Below are 22,559 nucleotides of genomic sequence, written 5' to 3'. Positions count from 1 at the left end.
CTGAGAGTTCAGGTTTTACCTTACGAATTTACCTTTATGCTCATCATTTACAATCAATGATCCTGATACACCCACAGACATCCATATTGAGATGATCAACTACAATTCCGATATGAAACAGCAATTTACAGATATTTCACGTTACTGGAACGGCCGATTTGAGATCAATTGACTGTGTGGGCCCTGATGTGAACTGAAAAGACACCCCTGTTGTAGACGTTCCAATAATTATGTCAGCGCTGAGCGCGCGCGTCACCGCGTGCAGCCAATGCTGCTTTTCTAATATTTATAAAGTTTCAACATTGAAGAGGAGGCATCTCACTTTTACCTCCAGAGGAAGATATGAGAGCAGCGAGAAGACACAGGTAGCACCGAGAAGCCACACGGCTCCATTCAAATACGCCCACATTAACACGACAGGGGCACAAGCTGTCTACACCGGGCACCGCACAGCCAATGGACAGGTGATCTTCAATCGCGATTAAACAACCATCTCTAGCCTACTATTGGTTTTGAGAAGCATGCATATCCGTCGCTAGGAGCCACCCCACTGAGGCAAGAGGGGACGGTCCCGTTGACTAGTAGTAACCAACACACGAGAGTCGAGGAGCTGGATGCTACTTTCAGCAATGTGCCTGGCGGGAGAGCTGAGTTCCTGCTCTTGACATTGTCGGTTTGTGCGGGTTGTGCCGATTTGTGGTCGTTTTCAACGGAGCGGTGTGCACCGGGACGACTGTAGGCTATGAATGTTTCCAAGCTTTGGTCGCGAAACGTTTTGTAAGAAATATCCCCAGTTTCCTCCTCATGGCGTCCCAACAACAGTCGAGAATCCAGTCCTACCTGGAGAAGAACAAGATCGGACCTTTGTTTGAGGTAAGTGCTTAACTATCTCTGGCTGGCTGTGTTGTGCATTATCACTGTAGCCTACCAGTGTAGGATAGCCTTCTGCTGGTCTGCAGCGGCAAGCAAATTCAGATTTTCTCCTTGTAGCCCGGTTTGCTGTGATTTTGCACCGCGGCAATTCCACACTCACAGGCTATCCAGAAACAAGGACGCCTCTGCAGTAGCCTGTTCGTCACTTCATTGTGAAATCACTTTCCAATCGTCTGAGTTTAATACCATACTGAGCCCTTTGCAGGTTGGCTTCACGTGGTGCTACTTAAACCCCGTTATTGATCAGCTAATGAAGTTTGTGCATATCCCATGTGAGGAGACACTAGGTGAGCAGTGCGCGAGGTGCAGCAGGGCTGGGGTTTTCATAGGATGGTGGAGCAGTTTTGACTGACAAGGTAAATTGAGGTAATGAACTGGCTGCCTGCACCCCTGCGATATTCTTGACATCACAGGCAGGAGAGGCAGGATTTGGGGAAAGGCTAGCCCTAAGTCCTATTTTGCAACAACAAATTAACAGAACACCTGTTCAACTGGACTACTTAGTGGTCAGCGACCCCTTTCTGGCAAGCAGAGATTGAAATTATATTTAATTTATTGCGTTATGTCATTGATATTGCTTAGTTGCCCTAACAGCCCTGGGCTCCTGTGTGGTAGTCGTGAGAGAGAGAGAGAGAGAGAGAGAGAGAGAGAGAGAGAGAGAGAGAGAGAGAGAGAGAGAGAGAGAGAGAGAGAGAGAGAATGTGTTTACCGAGGGCATTGATGGCAGTTGTGTTGCCAGGCATTACGAGTTCATAGTCCCTGGTGTGTGTGACTGTCCCTCGTGCTTACAGCCTCTCAAGTCCTTATCTGGCGCCAAAGGACACTTTATGGCTTAGCAAGATAAATAGCCTGCACGGGGAAACAGCAGAGTGCCCTGGAGCAGTTTGCTTCCATTGGATGGATATTTAAGCTTCATTTTGTTACAGGTGGCAAAAGCAGATGCTGCATAGTGTATTTTCCTCCCCCTCCCTCAGGGAAATGGTTAGCTATTAGATGATGTTGCAATCTGCATTTGTATGTGCCCTTAGCAATAGATTGTAAATTGCCCATCGGAATAAGAACGCCTAGATGGGATATTCAGGATCGGATGTGGCATTGTATGCAATAAAAGTGTGTGTGTGTGTGTGTGTGTGTGTGTGTGTGTGTGTGTGTGTGTGTGTGTGTGTGTGTGTGTGTGTGTGTGTGTGTGTGTGTGTGTGTGTGTGTGTGTCTGTGTGTGTCTCTGTGTGTGTGTGTGTGGTTGTGAGGATGTGTGGTTCTGGTGTGAGCTGCCTGCTTGCTGGCTTGCGGCTGTGCATTTCCCGCTGCTCTGCTGGGTCCGGGACCAAGGCTACCAAACTGCTGATGAGTCAGGTCCTCCACGGTCACACGCCCCCGTCGCGTACGGAGACGGAATGCTAAACAGCCGGAAAGTTGGAGCGGAGTAGAGCAGAGCGGAGCACAGCAGAGCGGATTCCACCACCAGCCAGCACCATGGACAGCAGCCCAGGCGGTATACAACGCGGTGCGGTGCGTTTGTCGCGCGTTTCGCTGCTATGCCTGCTGCCTGCCTCCGTGCCTGCGATCTTTCACATGAAAGGCAGGGTGCCGTCACGCTGTCAGCCAGACGTTAGTGTCGCTCTGTTCTGCTTTTGACACGATCATCCTCTAAACTAAACGAACGCAGCGTTTCATCCGCGGTGTGGTGGGGGTGCGAAGGCGGGTGGAGGGGCGACTAGAGCGGCCGTTGCCTCATCCTGCATCCTCCGCTCCGCGGCTCCTGTGCTGTGCCAGCGGGATGACTTTGGCGCTGGATGAAAGCGCTAGGTTGTACGCCTTTGTAGGCTTTTTCTTCTCTCCTCGCAGAAAGAGGGAAAGATAGGCTTGAAGTAATTGCAGTGCTGCTGTTCCCTGGGGGCAAGTGCAGGCTGCACTTGATCTTTTTTCACTGAACAGGTTGTTTTCATAACATGTTAGTCATATGAGTCACTCTTTTTACTTTTAAATGCAACTGTGTCAGTTGGATGTTGAAGGAGCGCAGTCTTTCTGGAATTATTTTTTTCCTCCAAATTTGTAGAGGCAGCATTCATGTCAGAGAATCAGAGCATCTTAAAAATCAAACCTGTTTGCAGCTATGATGGCATCTGGGGAAACGGGATAATTTTTGAGTCAAACAATTACTTTACAGTCCTTTGCAACACAGCCTCTGTCATGTCATAATAACCCCTTTTCTGAAGCATTCAGCTCCAAGTCTCTTAATGATCTGACCTGTAGGCTATGCATCAATGATAACTGCAGCACAGGAGTTCAATGAAGGCTGAAGTACCCACTTCTTGAAAGGGATATATATACTGTACTTTTGAACCTGTATGCTCACAGTCGGAACACTGGAGACATGTCATATTACACACCATAACACCATACATTGCACATGCACCGGCTGTACCGTAGGAATTGAGGTCATAGCACATGCAATATGCATGTGTGGTGGTGGGCTAGCACAGATCACTGAGCTTTGTGTGCGTGTGCACATGCCTGTGAAGTGTGTGTGTGTGTGTGTGTGTGTGTGTGTGTGTGTGTGTGTGTGTGTGTGTGTGTGTGTGTGTGTGCTGCACCAATCTACCTTCGTGTGGAATTGTTGAACTTTAAGCATTGCTACCTCATAGCAATTGTCCAGTAAGGGTATCATGAATAAAAAAGTTATACAAACTATACCCACCCAGATGTGCTGACCAGGCTGAACGTGATCTTTAAATGTCAGTTTGCCTTTAAAGGAGAGCAGTCACACTGGCAAGGGTGTGGAATGTGGGGTTTTAGTACTTATGCAGAATGCTTCAGTTTAGTATGTGACCAAAAAAAAACACACTTTGCAGATCCTTAAAGCATTCCGGTCGACCACTGGAAGACTGTAATAGTTCTACACCACTATGGCAGTGCAGAGGGTCTTTAGTAATGCATCGAGACTTGGTCATTGCCATTCTGGTATAACAGCTATTTAATAAAAGGGGCCGTGCCTCCCAGGGTTAGGGCAAGGGGAGGTAGAGGGAGATGGGGTATTTCAGCATGTGGGAGCATCAGCATGGCTGATCTGTTTCTAATGTTGCCTATAAAAGTTCTCGCTGACTGCCTAAAACAGCTCTCTTGTGCACTGATCAGTTGATGATGTGGTACAGATTTGCCGTATACTGAACATCAAATACATTTAGGCTACAGATGCTTCTTAGCAAATTAAATCTTTCTGCTGTTGAAAAGCATTTACAGTTATTTAAAGTCTGACTGTGGTGCATTATACATTATTAAAAAGGCAGCAGTGTATTTTGTGTGGTTTAACAATCACATTTGATAAAGGCTTTGAGAAACCACAAGGGATAAGAGCAAAGTGTCCTGTCTGGTTTCGCTGGTCTCTTGGGAATCTATTTTCTAGTATCTTCATTGAACTCAAAGGTTTGTGACGTCCTTCTTACCCTGACCCTACTAAGTTATGTACCAAAGATATACAGCAGATGTTTTAAAGGGGGAAAACATGTAGCATTTCACATGAAGAGGTTTCTATTTTAATGACGGAGAGGAGACAGTCACATGGATAGAAGAGTTTGATTCATATGAGAGGAGAGGAGAGCATGCTACACATGTTGTCAGTTAACAGCACCTGGCCATGCCTGCTGGAAAACACAATAGATCTGGAAAACAGTCACAATAGATCTGGAAAACAGCTACAATAGATCTGGAAAACAGCTACAATAGATCTGGAAAACAGCTACAATAGATCTGGAAAACAGCCACAATAGATCTGGAAAAGAGCCACAACACATCTCGTTAGTGCCCCTATTTATGGCACGTGTTTCTTTTACTTCCCAATGGAAATAACAACAGAGTTATCATCACCCCACAGAATCCACCCCGGGACACATCACTGTGTACAGTATAATACTACACCCATGTGTGGCAGTCAGAAGTGGAGCACTCCACAGACCACACACCCTTCAACTGTCAATTCAGTTCACTGGTGGTCCCTAGGGGGGACAAAGTGGTCCTCAGCATGAAAAAGTTTGAGAAACACTGCTCTAGAACAATGTTTCCCAACCTTTTTTATCCTGCGTACCCCCTAAGCAATTTTGTCATATGATGAATACCCCTCTCACTCATGCTCTATATCTCTTACTCTATCCCAACGTGAATACACTCCATATATTTGTTATTATTACATGTTTCCAAGTACCCCCTGAGGTGTGCTCGCGTACCCCTGGTTCACTGCTCTAGAATGTTGCGAGAGCTTCCTTTCATTTTGTCTTTGGCGTCAGGGTACGGTTCGCGCTGTGGGGAAATATCTTCCTATAGTCACGTGTGGACAATACATTATCCCTTACATGTGTGGCAGTCTGAAGTGGAGCAGTCCACAGACCCCCTGCTCGTACAGTAGAAATCAGCAGAAAGTCAGACAAAATTACAGAGAAGTTTTAGCTTGCATAGGATATATAAGAATATGTTTTACATACTACTTGATAGGGGTGCACAATTAATCGAAAATAATCGAAAATCGTGATAAAATCATGAAATCGAAGTTGTGATTTCAATCGTGATTTCAATCGTGATGTAATCGTGACAATAGTGACCTACCTTTGACAGCGTCCTTGAAGCCAGAACATACTGACAGGCTGGTGTTTCTGGCTAGAAATCTGTCCACCTAAATTTCATGCTATTGCCTTTACATAATTATTACAATTCATTTTATTTTGCTCATCCTGTATATAATTCATTTTTGGTTATATTTCATCTTGTTATAGTTTTCCAAAAAATCTGCAAAAAAACAATAATCGTTATTAATAATCGTGTTTAAGATTTTGACCAAAATAATCGTGATTATGATTTTTCCCATAATCTTGCAGCCTTACTACTTGAGCAGATACAGCACTTTAGCCACTTTTCCTTCGCCTAATTTTATGTCAAGGTGTTGGAGCCTGAAGTGTAGCTTAGTTTTAAAGGAACAGACCACCTTTTTTTGATTTTCACATAACTGCAGTATCTCCAAGCATTATTCATGAACGTGCATATAATTTTCGTCTATGAGTTTGCATTGCCCCGTTTGACAGTATACCCAAATTAGGCATAGTAATGCAAGTCTATGGTACAAAATAAAACACCATCAAATGTACTTCTAAACCACTTTAAAATGAATGTAACATTCACCAGAGTGTAAAACAGCAATTTAATTTGGTCCAGTGATCACTTGTGGCTTGATGCTAAAGATACCAGTTACTTTCAGTGATTATGCTAAGCTATGCTAATAATTCTGATCCAATACATTTAAGTACTGAAAACACAGAGAAGAAAATGATATGCACATTCATGAACAATGCTGTGAAATACTGCAAATATGTGAAAATCAAAAAAGGGTGGTCTGTTCCTTTAAAACCAGGACCCCATTTCTCGAAAGCATCCTTGCTAACCAGTTAGGAACTTACTAGGTTTCCAATGGGAAATTACATTGCAACCAAGTAAGTTGCTAACTTGTTATTTGCCAAATGTTTGAGTGCATCTTCCCCCATGTCCTTCGTCTGCCCTTTGCCTGTGCCTGCCTCTCTGCTTCTCTCTACCCCCAGCTGCTGTGCATCATCTCCGCCTCTCTGCCTCTCTCTCTCTGCCTCTCTCTCTCTGCCTCTCTCTCTCTCTCTCTCTCTCTCTGCCTCTCTCTCTGCCTCTCTCTCTCTCTCTGCCTCTCTCTCTGCCTCTCTCTCTCTCTCTCTCCGCCTCTCTGCCTCTCTCTCTCTGCCTCTCTCTATCTGCCTCTCTCTCTCTCTCTCTCTGCCTCTCTGCCTCTCTCTCTCTGCCTCTCTCTCTCTCTCTCTGCCTCTCTGCCTCTCTGTCTCTGCCTCTCTCTCTCTACCCCTCTCTCTCTCCCTCTCTCTCTACCTCTACCTCTCTCTCTCTCTCTACCCCTCTCTCTCTCTCTACCTCCAGGCTTCCCTCCAGGTGCTATAAATACCATGGCCGTTGGGTGCATGCCAAGAAAACTCACTTTGTAATATAAATGAATACAATGCCGTCCGTACGTATATGGAAGCACCTCTAACATGAAAGCTCATCAATGTTTTCCACAGTAGCTTTGAAACTGTCATTGCCACAAAACATGACAGAGTGACTCACATCCAGTTGTTACTTAATGGGTAAATGTATTCTGGTCATTTGCATAAACATCTTCCTGGATGATAGAGGTACTTTACTTTTTAGCTTTCTATTTTTTTTTATTAAATAGTTATGCAAAATGAACAGGCGAAGAGCTGAAAATGTGGGTCCCAAAAGTCCCTTTTGAAGGTCATACTGAGTGGGACTCTACGCTATGGTCTGCTACTATATCTATTTCCAGCCATGTTTGGAAACACTTAATCCTTTCCTGTACCCTGTAAATGCCAGGCCTCAGGTCTGCATATTAAGAAGTGAATTTAATGAAACCTCCGTAGTCTAAACTTGCACAGGTGGCATTTTATCCTCCTTCTGCTATGACTGGAAATGAGAAACGAGGGCTTCATTTGAAAGTCTAATGTCAGCTATCGCTTGCTATGGATGGTGATGCTATATTTTTTTTCTTTATGTCTTCTTTGGAAAGTCTGCCGGTGACATTTGTACATATTGAATGTGAGCACTTGGTAGCTGCTCAAGTCCCCACATGATTTAAACCCAACTGCTTATGACTCATACTTGGCTACAGTAAGAGAAAAAGCGAAAACTTTGTTTGACCTTTAAAGTAGCAAAACAGTCTGGGAAGTTTAAAATTATGGTGAGGTTGAACGTTTTGCAACAATTTTATTTTTAGGTTTTGCTGTTGTTGACTAATATGCACCTGGCGCCTTCCCCACCTGGCTAGTGACACGTAAGCGCCCAGAGTCATGAGGGCTCAGAAGTCTTTTTTTTGGTTGGACAGGAAGAGTTGGACAGGAAATGAGCGGGAGAGAGAGATGAGGAGGATCTGGAAATGACCTCGGGTCGGAATCGAACCCGTTGTTGCCAGATGTGTCTGATCAGAGGGTAGGGCACTGATACTACAACATACAACATATGGATGAAGGATCAGAAGTATGTTGCACAGCATGTCTAGATATCAGACTCTGCTTCTATCTTGTGACTTGATTGTCTCTTGTAGGTAGTCAAGCATCTCTGCAGGTGTGTTTCAACATGACGGTTGTATGAAGAAGAGAAAAAAAACAGGTGTTTTTTTGCTTTTGTTTTTTTTAAATGTTTTTTTTAGGGGCTATTATGCTTTTATTTTATAGGATAGTATGAGATGGAGACAGGAAGCGAATGGGACAGAGAGATGGGGGAGGATCGGGAAATGACCCCGGCCGGACTCGAACCGGGGTCCCCATGGTCATGCAAGCCCAAATGTGGGGGGCTTAGCGCACTGCAAAACAGGTGTTTTATCACAATAAAGTAAAATGAAATGCCCAAAGCTGCATGTCTTGTGCTTTGATCCTCTGGGCATTAGACGTCAGTGTGTGTTGTCTTCAGCTTTAGCAGATGAATTTGGCCTGTTTTGGGGATACAGTAGATTTGGCGACTCAAACAGGAAGTGGTCATAGATTTGACCTTGGGAGCAGGAAGTGGGGGGATAAATCTGTGTCAAGTCTTACGGTTGAGAATAGTTCCCGTAGTGCTATGCATGCCACCAAATATCACACAACTGTATACGATAAGAGTAGTGGTATTTCACCGGCGGTCCCGAAGGGCCTCCCACTTATTCTACACCCCTCATGTCTCTTCATTATGTCTAACTGTTTAACTTAGACTTGGTGTTTTCTTTTGCCTTAAGACATGTAAAAGTTTTTATCTTTTACCTGACGTGTTTCGACGGTGTTACTTCCGTCTTCATCAGAGGGTCACTGTGATGTTGATGAGTGACGTGCTTTAAAAACAGCTGATGTTGTTGTGAAGGTGTGACCTATCCTGCCAATAATGACTTTTACATGTCTTAAGGCAAAAGAAAACACCAAGTTTAACCACAAAAAGAGAAGAAGAAGGAGGGGACAACGCCCCCCTTCGGAGACCAAACTAGAGCACACGTCTTTGCATTGGGTGGGCGAAGTTTGAATTGTTTCTCTACTAGACCAGTGATTCTCAAAGTGTGGTCCGGGGACCACTGGTGGTCCGCGACAGTGCTCAGGTGGTCCGCGAGGGGATTTCTACTTTTACAAGACTAGCTAGAAGTAGGCTATATATGTAACACAATAACAAAGTTAAACATAGCTGAAGTATTATTTTCACCACAAAAAGGCAAGCTTGTAATGTGAATACATTGCATCGAAATTAGCAGTGTCAATTAAGCACCCTTCAACTGTCAATTCAGTTCACAGGTGGTCCCTGAACATTTTTAGGGGGGACAAAGTGGTCCTCAGCATGACAAAGTTTGAGAAACACTCTACTAGACGATTCTTTGGATTTGGCCATGGAGGCAGGAAGTGGGAATAAATCTGTCCACTGTGTCAAGACGCCGGGACACGCGGGTGGAGTTTGGCCAGTCAAGAAGAGAGGAAATGGAGGTAAAGTCGCCCACTCCATCAGAAAATGTTGCCAGAATAGGGTGTAGTTGCTGACTGGGTGTCTGGTCCATTCCCCTTGCGTCACCGGAGGAGATTTGGCAACATGGATTCAGCCTTCACAGCAAGTCTTGGGAGCTTTATTTTAGGGGGCAGTGTCTTGTTGACGTCAAACATTGTGTGTCTGAAATACCCAAACCTCCCGATCTCTTTTTGAACTGAAACTATAATAATAGCACCCCTTGTACTTGTGAGTGTGTCAGCATCATACATCATCAAACTGTGTTTATACTCTCTCTACTTCGTATCTATGCACACACCCTCTATTATTCTGACCTTGTCAACATGACACAAAAAGATGCAAAGTCTCCAAAAAACTACAGCCCAGCTCAGCACACACACAATGTCTATGTAATGTCCACCTATGCCCATATGTGTATGAAGTACAAGTAGAAGTACTCTTACAGATGTAATTACAACACTAGTGGTGGCCTGTAGCAGTGTTTTTCCAACCTCAACCCCGAGGCACCCTTTCAATTCCTGAAAATTTTCAAGGCACCCTAAACCAACAAGCTGTTACATGGCATCGCATCAGATACCACAAAAGCTTAGAAAAGTAACACATTTGGAGACGTCACCTACGCTCGAAATTGCAGCTTACTGGGGCGACCTAAATTGACTTTATTGTGTGTAAATGGCATATGAAAGACTCCACTGACTAAGCAATACTTTATTAATTTAGACAAATAGGTATTATATTATATAATTTATTTATATGCCACGTTTCCACGACACCCCAGGGTGCCCTGGCACCCTGGTTGAGAAACACTGGCCTATATTACATGGTTTCAGCTTTGTAATATCTCACTACTAGCGCTACAATTAGCTTCATCTGTAGGAGTACTTCTACTTCTGCTGCATACAACTCTGGTTATGCCCAGCTGAGTGTTTTTCCTCGGGTGTGAAACTCACCTACAGCATCTGCCTGTGAGGTGCTAAATGAGAGAGATTGCACTTCATTATATTCCTGTGGCTCCCCAATGAGTGCCACTCTGCAGGGGACATGTGGCTTTCTTTATGGTCCTCTCTGCAGACATCCTACAGCTTTCTTTATGCTCCACCTCTAGCAGGCATGTTTCATGAGCTTAAAGGGACACTGTGTGAGATTTTTAGTTGTTTATTTCTAGAATTCATGCTACCCATTCACTAATGATACCTTTTTCATGAATACTTACCACCACCATCAAATTTTAAGTATTCATTATGACTGGAAAAATTGCACTTTTCATATATGAAAAGGGGGATCTTCTCCATGGTCCGCCATTTTGAATTTCCTGAAATGGCCATTTTTAGCTGCAAAAATGACTGTACTTGGGCCATACTAGAAAATATTACTTAATTACTTAGTAAACTTTCATTAAAAGATCAACTTTGGCAATAGGCAGCCCAGTTTCAATGAGCAGCATAGTTGCAGTACCTTTTTTGACCATTTCCTGCACAGTGTCCCTTTAAAGCGGAAAAAAGAGAAGAAATATTCACACACAACAAAAAGCTCCCTTGGTGTGTGATTTAATGTGTCACCTGACGAAGACCTTGTAGGTCAAAACGTTGTGCCACTTTTCAAATTAAATCACGACAAGGGAGCTTTATGTGGTGTGCGAATATTTCTTCTCTTTTGTTCTGCACCCGCAGCAATTTTGTTTTTTCGGGATGTGTGTGCACCTTTCACTTTTTGGCGTGTTTCATCAGCTTCCCTCAGGGGGCTTAACATCTAACGGACACATTCTGATGCATACCACACGACCGCAATGCTACACATCGCCACCATTAACTTATCCGCCCATGCATAGCAGAATGCATCTTCTCAGTTTTTGCAACACATGCATTGTCAGTGGAGGTTGGAAAAATGTACAGTAGGTGTGTGGGACATTTTCATGCAGTGTTTTGAACTTCCTCTCTGTATCGTGATGCAAGAGTAGAGTCAGAGATTCTTTAAGTATATAGAGATATGTCAATGTAATGGGTTGCTATGGGCACCTAACATGACCAGGTTCCAGTCTACCTAAAGGGGCGTGTCATAATACTCATTGAATAGAACAGTCCTTAGGTCTGCCTAGGTCTGCCTAAAGGGGGATTTCCCCCCCATCCCCTTGCAATAATAAAACCCGGAAACAATGGGCCAATGGAACCTCTCTCTCTCTACTCTCTCTGGTAGAGTAGCCTGAAGTGACCACCATATTTGTCGACTAAAGTGCTGGTTACACGTGTGCAGATATTATGTAAATGCATGTTTATATGCATGTGATACATGTGATATTTTTTTTATCTGTTTATGTATGAAGACGGCATGAATAAAAATAAAAAACTCCATTGTGATAGGTGCATTTTAAATGGGATATTTTGAAAAACAGCTTTGAAATGCTCATTCTGAAACTCAGTTTACGTTTAAAGGAGAGGGAAAAAACGATGCGTTTTCAAACATATCCATATACGTGTGTGTATGTGTATAGTAGAGGCCTGCAACGGGACGGGACAATGGGGACGGCACAAAGTCAAGGTTTCCAAACCTATTGTGCTACTCTTTAAACATGATTGAAATTTGATAGCAATTTCAAGGAAGTTATGGTAGTGCAAAGGAACAATACTGCAAGAGCAGAGTGTTATTTTACAAAGTTTCGGTAACACTTTACTTGACATGTTCCTGCATAACACATTCATGGCAGCTGTTATAAAGTCTGCACAAAGCATTCATTATTGCCACATGACCCATTCATTCCAAACCTTTCATGAACCTAGCAGACGGACAGCAACTTGTCAAAATAAAAGTTAAACAAAGCAGCATTGCAGGTTTTGTTCTGAACCCTCAATGATTACTGATTTTGACAAGTTACTGTCCTTTTGTCTAACATGTCTATGAAAGGTCAAAGTACAAGAGAGTCCTTGTGCACAAGCCCTCACCAATGCAGGTGCAGGTGTGAGGCAGGAGAAGGTGAATCAATCAACAAAATTCAAGAGACACCGCACACTGCTTACTTTTCTTTACTTTATTTCTCGGAGCGAACAACGCGTTTCGCCCAATGCGTCATCAGATAGAGCGAACCTGATGACGCATTGGGCGAAACGCGTTGTTCGCTCCGAGAAATAAAGTAAAGAAAAGTAAGCAGTGTGCGGTGTCTCTTGAATTTTGTTCATGTCTATGAAAGGTTTGGTATGAATGTCTTACAAAACAGTCATGAATCCTTCATGCAAAGTGTATAACAGCTGCTATAACTGTGTTAAGCATCGACACCTCAATACAATGTAATATGAACCCAATTCTGGGCTCCTATCTCCCTGGGCCCAGGACAACATACCCGCTTGTCCCCCGTGTTGACGAGCCTGGACATGATTTACATTTAACATGGGTTATACTGAAAAAAAAAATGCAATGCTCTGAGGCCCTAATCTTGTGTTCTGTTTTGACATAAAAGAGCAAAAACAAAACAAAAAAACCGAGGGAAATGGACTGGAAGTCCTTCGGTTGAACATTACTGATGTGTGTCAGGGTAGGACACCTACTGTATGCTTCTCCTCACTCCTCTATTGCCCCTAGAGATGCTATTACAAGGGTCCTCTATTGCCCCTAGAGATGCTATTGCCCCTAGAGATGCTATTACGAGGACTTTCTTTGGAGATTCACTCTTCCTTGTTCAGATCTCAGAACAACCGACACAAAATCAAGTGTGTTGCAAACATGTTGTGTCTGTGTGTGTGCGTGTGCATGTGTGTGCGTGCATGTGTGTGTGTATGCGTTTGTGTTTGTGTGTGCATGCCTGCGTGCGTGCGTGCACGTGTGTGTGTGTCTGTGTGTGTGTGTGTGTGTGTGTGTGCATGTGTGTGTGTGTGTGTAGTAGTAAGACTAATGAGCAGGGTGTTTTTCCCAGTGGCCATATTGGATTCTCCTGCTCTTGTTTCAGCAGGGGATGTGATGCGCGATCTCGTCTGCTGTAATTTATGAGTGTGTTGTAGTCCTGATCGATATTAGCGTACCGGAGGGACACGCTGGTTAGTAATAGTAGTAAGATGGATGTTTCCACACGCGTAGCGCTCGCTCACTCCACACACCTTTACATCACTTGTCCTGCGCTCATATATCAAAGCAATGGACTGCAGTCCCAGAAGGGCTGATGTGTGTGTGTGTGTGTGTGTGTGTGTGTGTGTGTGTGTGTGTGTGTGCGTGCGTGCGTGCGTGCGTGCGTGCGTGCGTGCGTGCGTGCGTGCGTGTGTGTGTGTGTGTGTTTGTGTGTGTTAAGAAACATCTGTGTGCCAGTGCTGCTTTCTCATTACCTTTCCCCTCACCAGTAACATACTTGTCCTTTAATCTCCCGAGCTGCTGGGTTGATTCAATTATGGCCTACACCAATAGCAGCTAACAGAGAAAATACATGAGCTGGGCTGGGCTATGCTCTCTCTCTCCCTCTCTCTCTCCCTCTCTCTCTTTCTCTGCTGTGCATCAGTCCTCCGTGCCACATTGCACCCTGGGATGCCTCCGTGGAGCTGGCTTGACCTGAGCGATGTGTCACCAGTTTGTGGTGTGTACCCTGCTGGTAATTGCCTGGTTAACACCAGACCTAATCACAAGTGAGATTAGGTCTGGGGAGTTGCCTATATTAAATTCCATAGGTGGCAGAATTCTTGGCTATTATGACACACTGCCCTGCTCTCTGATTGGGCAGAGAAACTGTTAAGGTCGGAATGCTTGGCCATTATGACACAGGTACCATGATCTTGTACGTTATGAGTCATCCTCGCCATACTGTCTTTCAGATCGAAACGATTGTGTAGAACTAAAGGCAGTATGGGAGTTCCCAGGCTATGCTGGTAATGCTGTGGGCTAAAAGAGTGACTTACTCATTTCTTTATATCATGTTGTTTTTGTATACCAACACTTGGAAGACACTATTTACTGGACCTATGACGTCTTTACATTGCCTTGTTATGTCCTTTTGGCAATACCACCGCTCTGGACTAAGAGAAGGAGGCCTACCGTCACCTATTACCCCATGTGTACTAGGGGTGTAAATGATATCGAAATGTATCGATATATTGCGATGATTGAATGATGAATGATGATGATTGAATCAAATCGCATTGTATCGTGGGGCATTATAAAGTATCGAAAATAATTGAATCGCTGGCCGCTACGGAATAACTTAAAGGATAGTTTCACCATCGATTTCCCATGCCCCAAAATGTATCTAATGATGAGCCATTCCTAGAAATGCCGCGCCGTTATGGAGTTAGCTTATTTGAAGCTTTTTGGCGAATAACGCAGCCAATGCATCAAGGCGGGGCCAATTTGTAAATATTATTTTCTGATGTTTCCCCGCTATAAACAACTTCAAAAACGCTACACACTTCATCACAAAGGGGCATGGTGAAACTTTCATTTTACGCCGGAACTATCCTATAATAGAAGTGGATAAGTAATTGGGAAGAAAATCGTGGGGCACAGTATTGAAAATAATTGAATCGTATCGCATCGAATAATAAGATATCGATATTGAATCGTATCGTCATGGAGGCTGTGATTTACACCTCTAATGTCTACCCTGAGCAAAATAAAGCGTTTTAAAGTACTGAAATAGCTTGACTTGGAGGCGAGTCGCCTTCTTTGTATTTAGTTTGTTATTCTGTGTAGCCTTTAGCCCATTTATACAGAGCCTCTGTTGCAACCTGTCAAATTGTAATGACCATGTCTCAATCTGTTACTTAACCCAGTGGTTCTTAACCTTTTTTCTTGAAGCACCCCCTAACTTGTGCCCAAGACATGCCGCGCACCCCCAATCCAAACGTCTTCAGGTGTATACGCACTAAAAATTGATTTAAGTTAATAATTACAATGATTCTTGCTTTAGACATTAATCAATACTTAAATGACTTTACATTAGGTCTAAAACATGTTTTAATTTGGTCTTGATTTGGCCAAATTATGTTTGGAAGCAGAATTTTGGTCACAACCTCAACACAATCAAAATCCTGCGCACCCTCTGAAATCTCTGGCGCACCCCCAGGGGGTGCCCGCACCCTTGGTTAAGAAACACTGACTGAACCCATTTAAGCTGTGTGTATGCTGCATTGACCTACGCGCCTGGAGAGACATAGACGCAGCATTCAGGCTCTCGAGATTTGAGTTTTTTATTGAAATGTTGGTATGTAATGAGTATGTAATGAACACATTATAATGCAAGATGAGCTTTTAAATGTAACTTATTTCATGTTTTTATGTGCTTCGGAGGCTGAGATATTCAGGTTTTATAGGCTCAGGGAACTTTTTTTTCCCAAAAAAGGGCTTAGGCATTCAGCAGACGTTTTTTTGCAGGTGCCTTAGGGTTAAGGTACTTTGCAATGTTATAGCGATGCTGTTATGATGTAGTTGAGTATTTTCAGCTATTAGTGAACGGGCCTGCTGGCATCTGTACAAAGAGGCTACAATAGAATAACCAGATGTATCCCTTATATCTGGAGAAATTACATCAGAACCATCACTATTTTCCTTTTGTCATTGAAGACATTATTTTGGGCTTTGGTTGTCTTTCTAACACAGACATTTGGATGGAGCCATGTGCTACATGGTCCTATTGTTCATTCAGGGCAGTGTGTGAAAGCAGCACTGTGGGGCTTCATCATTCTTACTGCAGTAGGTAGGCAGTGCTGTGTGTGTGACTGCATTAAATGGTTCTTATGGCCCAGTGATGTGTGTGTGTGTGATAAGGTGAGATTTGCCCTCCCCTTCTCCCAGTTTCACAATTTTAAAAACTGAGAACATTCTTTGGTTGCGCGATTAATTTGAACTGTGAAGCGAACTGGAAGAAGCGCGCACACGCTCATCGGGCACGGACACGCACATTCAACTCCGAAGGGTTCTCGCAATCTTGGTGCAAAGCTTGCGGCCAACAGCGCGCAAACAGAGACAATCGTTTCCACCTGATCGTCATTACATCACGCGGAAGAGCTCACCGCAGTGGCAGTTCCAACTTTGACTTTGGGAATGGGGAACGTGACTGAGCGAAGATTATTGCAATGTGATATTGTCTTGTACGTGTAAATGTCGTATGGGCAACTGTGTTTCGTTTTGTTTCGTTGTTCATTGTAAACTGGCAGTTTTGTTGAAGTATGTTTTTGTGATGATCACTGTTTATTTGAAACGGCAATGTAGCTGTAGTGGTTGTAGGTCTAGAATGGTGTGGACCAATCTTGTCATTGGACAATTGAATGATGATCGTTAATTGAAGGGTGTATGTATACTCAACCCAATATTGCGAGGGGGGGAGGTTAGTAAGCAGCTGTTTTTGAGCTGGCTTGACGTCCAAATTTCTGCTTATTCAGAGTAGTGCATATAGGCAGTTGATTGCTGTTGACGTTATGTCTGTATTTACATTACATTACATTACATTACATTGCACTTAGCTGACGCTTTCATTTATTCAAAGCGACTTACAGTTATTATTTTTCAGGGTATTGGTTACAGTCCCTGGAGCAATGTGGGGTCAGGTGCCTTGCTCAAGGGAACTTCAGCCATGGATGGAGATGTAGGGAGAGGTCAGGGGGGATTCGAACCTGCAACCCCTAGATTGAAAGACCAACTCTCTAACCACTAGGCCACGGCTGCCCCAATTTAATTTCGTATTTAATTTCGGATCCAATTTATTTTCTTTGCCAGTAATTGTCGATTTATGTTCAGTTGCCCTCGTGCAAGTTTATGTTTTGGTGTCAGAAAAAATAAAGCGCTACACATTTTGATAATTCTTGGACGTGGAAGTCAAATTCATCTCTCTACCTCTGAATCCCAACCGTTTAAGCCATCCTTGACGAGTGAAGAGCATGTCGCTTTTTCACAGTGTGACTGCATTAAATGGTTCTTATGGCCCAGTGCTGTGTGTGTGACTGCATTAAATGGTTCTTATGGCCACGCTTCTACACTATAAAGGGCTCACGTCCAACCGGGCTGGCCAGACTGCAATGAGCCCCATTACTGTGATACACACACACACACACACACACACACACACACACACACACACACACACACACACACACACACACACACACACACACACACACACACACACACACACACACACACACACACACACAATGCACACTCACACTCACACACACAGCTATACACAAATAGGTGCATGCACACAAAAATATGCAGTCTTACGTGTACATGTATGCTATACACACACACACACACACACACATACATACATACACACACACACAGACACACACAAACAGACACACACACACACACACACACACACACACACACACACACACTGCATGGTGTCTGCCTGAGTGCCCTGGTATTGGAGTGCAGGGCTGGTGTGAGGTGGTGCGCTCGCCTTAAACTGTGCAGCTCAGCAACTCACAGTATAGAGGTCAGTAACACACACGGACGCATACGGTACACACACATACAGTACATACACATGCACGCACACACATACATACAGGCACACACACGCATACACACACGGACGCATACAGTACACACACACGCACACATACAGGCACACACACGCATACACACACGGACACATGAACGCATAGAGGCACACTCACATGGACACATTCATGCACACACACACACACACACACACACACACACACACACACACACATGCATACACACACACACACACATGCACACACACGCACACACATGCACACACACGCACATACACACACGCACACACACACAATAACAGCATCAGCTGAGCATTATTGATTATGGTTAAGTGGATAATTTATATCAGCCAATGGAATTGCATTTTCGGTCCATGGTTGTGTGTGTGCGTGCATTTGTGTTTGTGTGTGTGTGTGTTTGTGTGTGTGCGCACGCGTGTGTGTGTGCTTCTATGTTTGCGTGTGTGTGTTTGTGTTTGTGTGTGTGTGTGTGTTCATGTGTTACTGATGTGTTTTTGTGGTGAGGGCATTTGTGGAACATTGGAGGCAGTTCTGCGAGGTTTGCATTTCTGTCCTTCTCCCTGCCTCTCTCTCTCTCTCTCTCTCTCTCTCTCTCTCTCTCTCTCTCTCTCTCTCTCTCTCTCTCTCTCTCTCTCTCTCTCTCTCTCTCTGATTTTCATCTATGTATGGATGGTGTGTGTGTGTGTGTGTGTGTGTGTGTGTGTGTGTGTGTGTGTGTGTGTGTGTGTGTGTGTGTGTGTGTGCATCCACGTACGTTTGTCAGTATGCATGCATGTGTGTGTGTGTGTGTGCGCGTGCGTGCGTGCGCATGTGTGTGTCTAGTATGCCACACAGCTTGCTGTGTGCTGATGCAGCAGTGTGCTGGCATGTGTGTGTGTGTGTGGGTGGGCGTAGCATATTTGCATACCGTATGTGGAGTGGAGTCCAGTCAGCAGGTGTGTGCTCTGAGACAGGTGGGAACTCCCACCTCAGTGATCATAAACAAATCATGTATGCCTCGTTTATGCTAAAGTTGGCATTGCTCAAATCATGTATGCCTCGCTAGCGCTAAAGCTAGCATTGCTTAAAGGGACAGTTTGGTCAATTTCAACATGCTCACAATGCTCACACCACCCTGGACTTGTCAGTGCCTGAGATTTTTTTTTCTTCTTCTTCAGCCGTTTCCGAGATCCTGGTCATTGTAATGGGGGCAGCTCTTTGTTTACATTTCAAAAAACATTTTTATTTATTCCCAAAAACATCCAAAAGGTTATAAAACATCAGCAGACAACTAGCAAACAGCAGTACCTTTTGGGAAAATATTTGGAGTTGGCCTATGTTTCATTTTTTAAAAATGTAAACAAACGCTGCCCCCATTAGAATTGCTCATATCTCGGAAAGGGCTGAGCCAAAAAATGTGGCATCACCAGGTACTGACAAGTCAAGGATAGCGTGAGTGTTGCGTCAAATCTGAGAACATGCACATCACATACACGACACACAACATTCACTGCCATCCTGGTCCCATAACCTCCAATCCTGCAGGGGGCAGAGCAACCACAAAAGTGTTAGCAACCTCAGAGATCACCTGAACTTCCTGCCAGAGAACCGGGACTTCCTTTGTGCAGCCATCTTAGCTGCAAAAGGAAAATGTTTGTGAACAAAGGAGGAGCACTGAAATGTTTGTGAACTTGAACACCTGAAAGCACAGAAAACCCTCAGTTCACGGTCAATACGCAATTGGTAAGGAAATGGACTTTTAATACAATACATGTGAACCTACCAAATCACCAACTTGCTGAGATGAACTGACTAATATTTATATTATTAATGAATTAACTGTTGCTTTATGGTGTGTTTGTTTCAGTCTAAATACAATGTTTCTCTTTTATTTTGTTCAAGGTTTTCAACCTAATCCAACTCTAATAAATCACAAGAATGGGGAAGATTTGAGTTGTTCCTTTGTGTGAAAGTGACCAAGCCCTTTTCAAGTTTGGGCCAGAACTGGGAAAAAAACAACATAACTTGACAGTTGAAAACCAACGCGGCAGTTGAAGACTGGGATAAAAGGCCTGAAGTCAAGTAAGCTGTTGTCGCAGAGGAACACTAACTGAACTGTAAGAATGGCAGAGGAAGCAACTGGAAGGTCAATTAAGCAGCTGAAGCAAGAAAGAACATCAGCAAAAAGTGCCTTCACCAAACAGGCCAACTACATCACTAGAGCCATTGGACATCTGACAAAATCAGGACTGCAAATGGAATACAGAGCACTCTCCTCACTCGCAAGGAATGTCAATGACTCTAACGATGACTATGAGTTTGGCCTGCTGGCTGAAATCGATGAGGAAAAAGGAGAAGTGAATCTGCATCCACAACAACAGACCGACCTGATAAAAACCATAGAGGACTGCAATGCCAGACTGGAGGAAGTCAAGAAAATTGTGCAGTCCAACCTTTGGTGCAGGTATGCAAAGGGTGAACTGAAATTTGCCATTGAAGAGGCAGAGTCAACCTGTGAAGGGGCCCATGCGATTCCTGTTTCCATAGTCAACAAAGAGGCGTATGAGCATCAAGTGGAAGGCGTGAAGAAACTTGTGAAAGATGTAATGACAAGCTTCATGGAATGGGAAGAATGGATCCCAGGAGAGGAAAAGGTGCGTTTGGATGACGGTGTTAAAGGCCTGCGGAAAACTGAGAACAAACTTGAAGCCAAAAAGGCTGAATTCCTCACAGCACAAAAGCTTGCAGAAGAAGACAGAAGGAAAGCTCTTGAGGCACAACAAACTCAGCAAACTGTTCAACGGCCCGTGTTAAAAATCAAACCCACTACTTTACCCAAATTCCATGGTGCCAAAAGAGAGTTCCACCAATGGAGAAAGGATTGGACCAGTCTCCAGAGGCAAGGGGAGCCAACCGGCTCAGCTGAAGCTAAAAAGTTCCAGCTTCTTGACAGCATAGATCAGAAAATAAGCAGAGACCTCCATCTGTCTAGCTACAAAACAGCCGAGGACATGCTCAGAGTCCTTGCTAATAGATATGGCAACAAAACCACGATTGCCTTGGAAATAATTGAAGATCTGGAAAAATTGCCTCCATTAAAGTCATGCCAGCCCAGAAAAGTAATTGATCTGATTCAATCCGTAGAGAAAGCCCTGGATGACCTCACAGAGCTTGGCAACACTGGAGCCATCCAGAACCCTCTGGTCATCAGATCAATAGAGAGCAAGTTGCCAGACTACATGAAAAAGGACTGGCTTGTGTTCATGGCAAATCCAGAAAACAATGTCACACCTGACAATCATTTTAATAGCCTTCTGAACTTCCTGAAAACACAAGAAGATATATTGGAGAGACTGGAGCAGCTTGGAGTTAATGAGAAGCCGGACAAAAGGTCTGCTTACTCTGAGCAAAGATATGCTTCAACCCGGTCCACAACAAAAGATGGCTGTGTTGTCTGTGGAGATGAAGACCACAGGGAAAAAATATTCTTTTGCAAAAGTTTCAAAAACCTAAAGCCCAAAGACAAGTTGGATGCTGTGGAGGAACTAGGAGCTTGCAAGAGGTGTCTAGAGTGCCATGGAAAAGACAGTGAGTGCACAGATACTTACCTATGTAGTAAATGGAACTGTAAAGACCCGGAGGAACATCATTACTTTCTTTGCCGGAGAGGAGACTCTAAAAGGTATGAAACAGGCAAAACATCAAAGTCAAGCACTAATAGTCAGCTGACAGAAGAACAAAAACAATTTGTGTCTGAACTCTCACCCAACATGGCAGAAAAGTTTAAGAGAGCCTTTACCAACATTGCAGCCAGATCTCCCTGCACTGACATACATGACGGGGCAGAGTTGAGTTCATCACAAGAACCACCAGTGATCCTGATGCTTCTTGATGTTACAGCCAATGCAGGTCAAAAGATTGGTACACTCATCGACTTAGCATCTGACACTAATTACATTACTCACAGGGCTGCCAGGAGACTCAACCTCAGGAGTGAAAAAGCTACTCTGATTGTCCATGGGGTTGGAGGGATGGCCCTGAAAGTAAGAACGAAAAGGTATCATCTCAAAGTTAAAGTCAAGACACCCACAGGAAAACAAAGAGCCCATGAACTTCTCTGTTATGGCTTGAAGGAAATAGCCAAGGTGCAAAGAGCGGTCAGACCTGAACAACTGAAACGGTTCTTTCCAGATGCCAGCCTAGAAGGCCTGCACAGACCAAACCGAATCGAACTGCTCATCAGTCATAGGGAAGGACAGCTCGTACCCCAGAGAGAGAAGGTAATCGGGAACCTCGTCTTATGGGACGGCCCACTAGGAAAGACGGTTGGTGGGACACATCCAGACCTCTTTGAAAAAGTGGACCTGGCAGCTCATGCATGCAAAGCACACTTCTCCAGATCCATGACAGCCACTGCAGTGAATTGTCAAGAACTCACTGGGTTATTGTCCGATCAAAGTGGGAGGTGGGAGCATATGCCATCTGATGGAGCAAGTACTCCAGTCAAAGTCAAAGACAAGAGGACCACGATGTGCTGCAAAGCAGAGAATTTGGATAAGAATGAAAGATTAAACTCCAAACACCACCAACCTTTTCTACAGATAAAGACCTCACACCAGCCCCACATAAGCAAAAGTGGGAGGGAATGTCAACAGCGAATACTTA

At 44.1% G+C, this 22,559-nt stretch overlaps 1 protein-coding gene across 1 annotated transcript in view; it reads left to right on the top strand.

The window, feature by feature from the left end:
• Nucleotides 1-796: 796 nt before the first annotated feature.
• The window catches only part of c9h8orf34 (chromosome 9 C8orf34 homolog), a gene marked incomplete at its 3' end in the record, with an annotated part of 114,437 nt that continues 92,674 nt past the window's right edge, over nt 797-22,559 (top strand). Inside the window, exon 1 of the mRNA XM_063206406.1 lies at nt 797-873. Coding sequence (XP_063062476.1) covers nt 805-873 — 69 coding nt within the window. The remainder of the gene's footprint in view (nt 874-22,559) is intronic.

The sequence above is a fragment of the Engraulis encrasicolus genome, chromosome 9, assembly GCF_034702125.1.
Source record: "Engraulis encrasicolus isolate BLACKSEA-1 chromosome 9, IST_EnEncr_1.0, whole genome shotgun sequence".
Classification (NCBI taxonomy): domain Eukaryota; kingdom Metazoa; phylum Chordata; class Actinopteri; order Clupeiformes; family Engraulidae; genus Engraulis; species Engraulis encrasicolus.
Note: the sequence above shows the minus strand (reverse complement) of the source record. Positions and strands in the feature narration are given on the sequence as shown.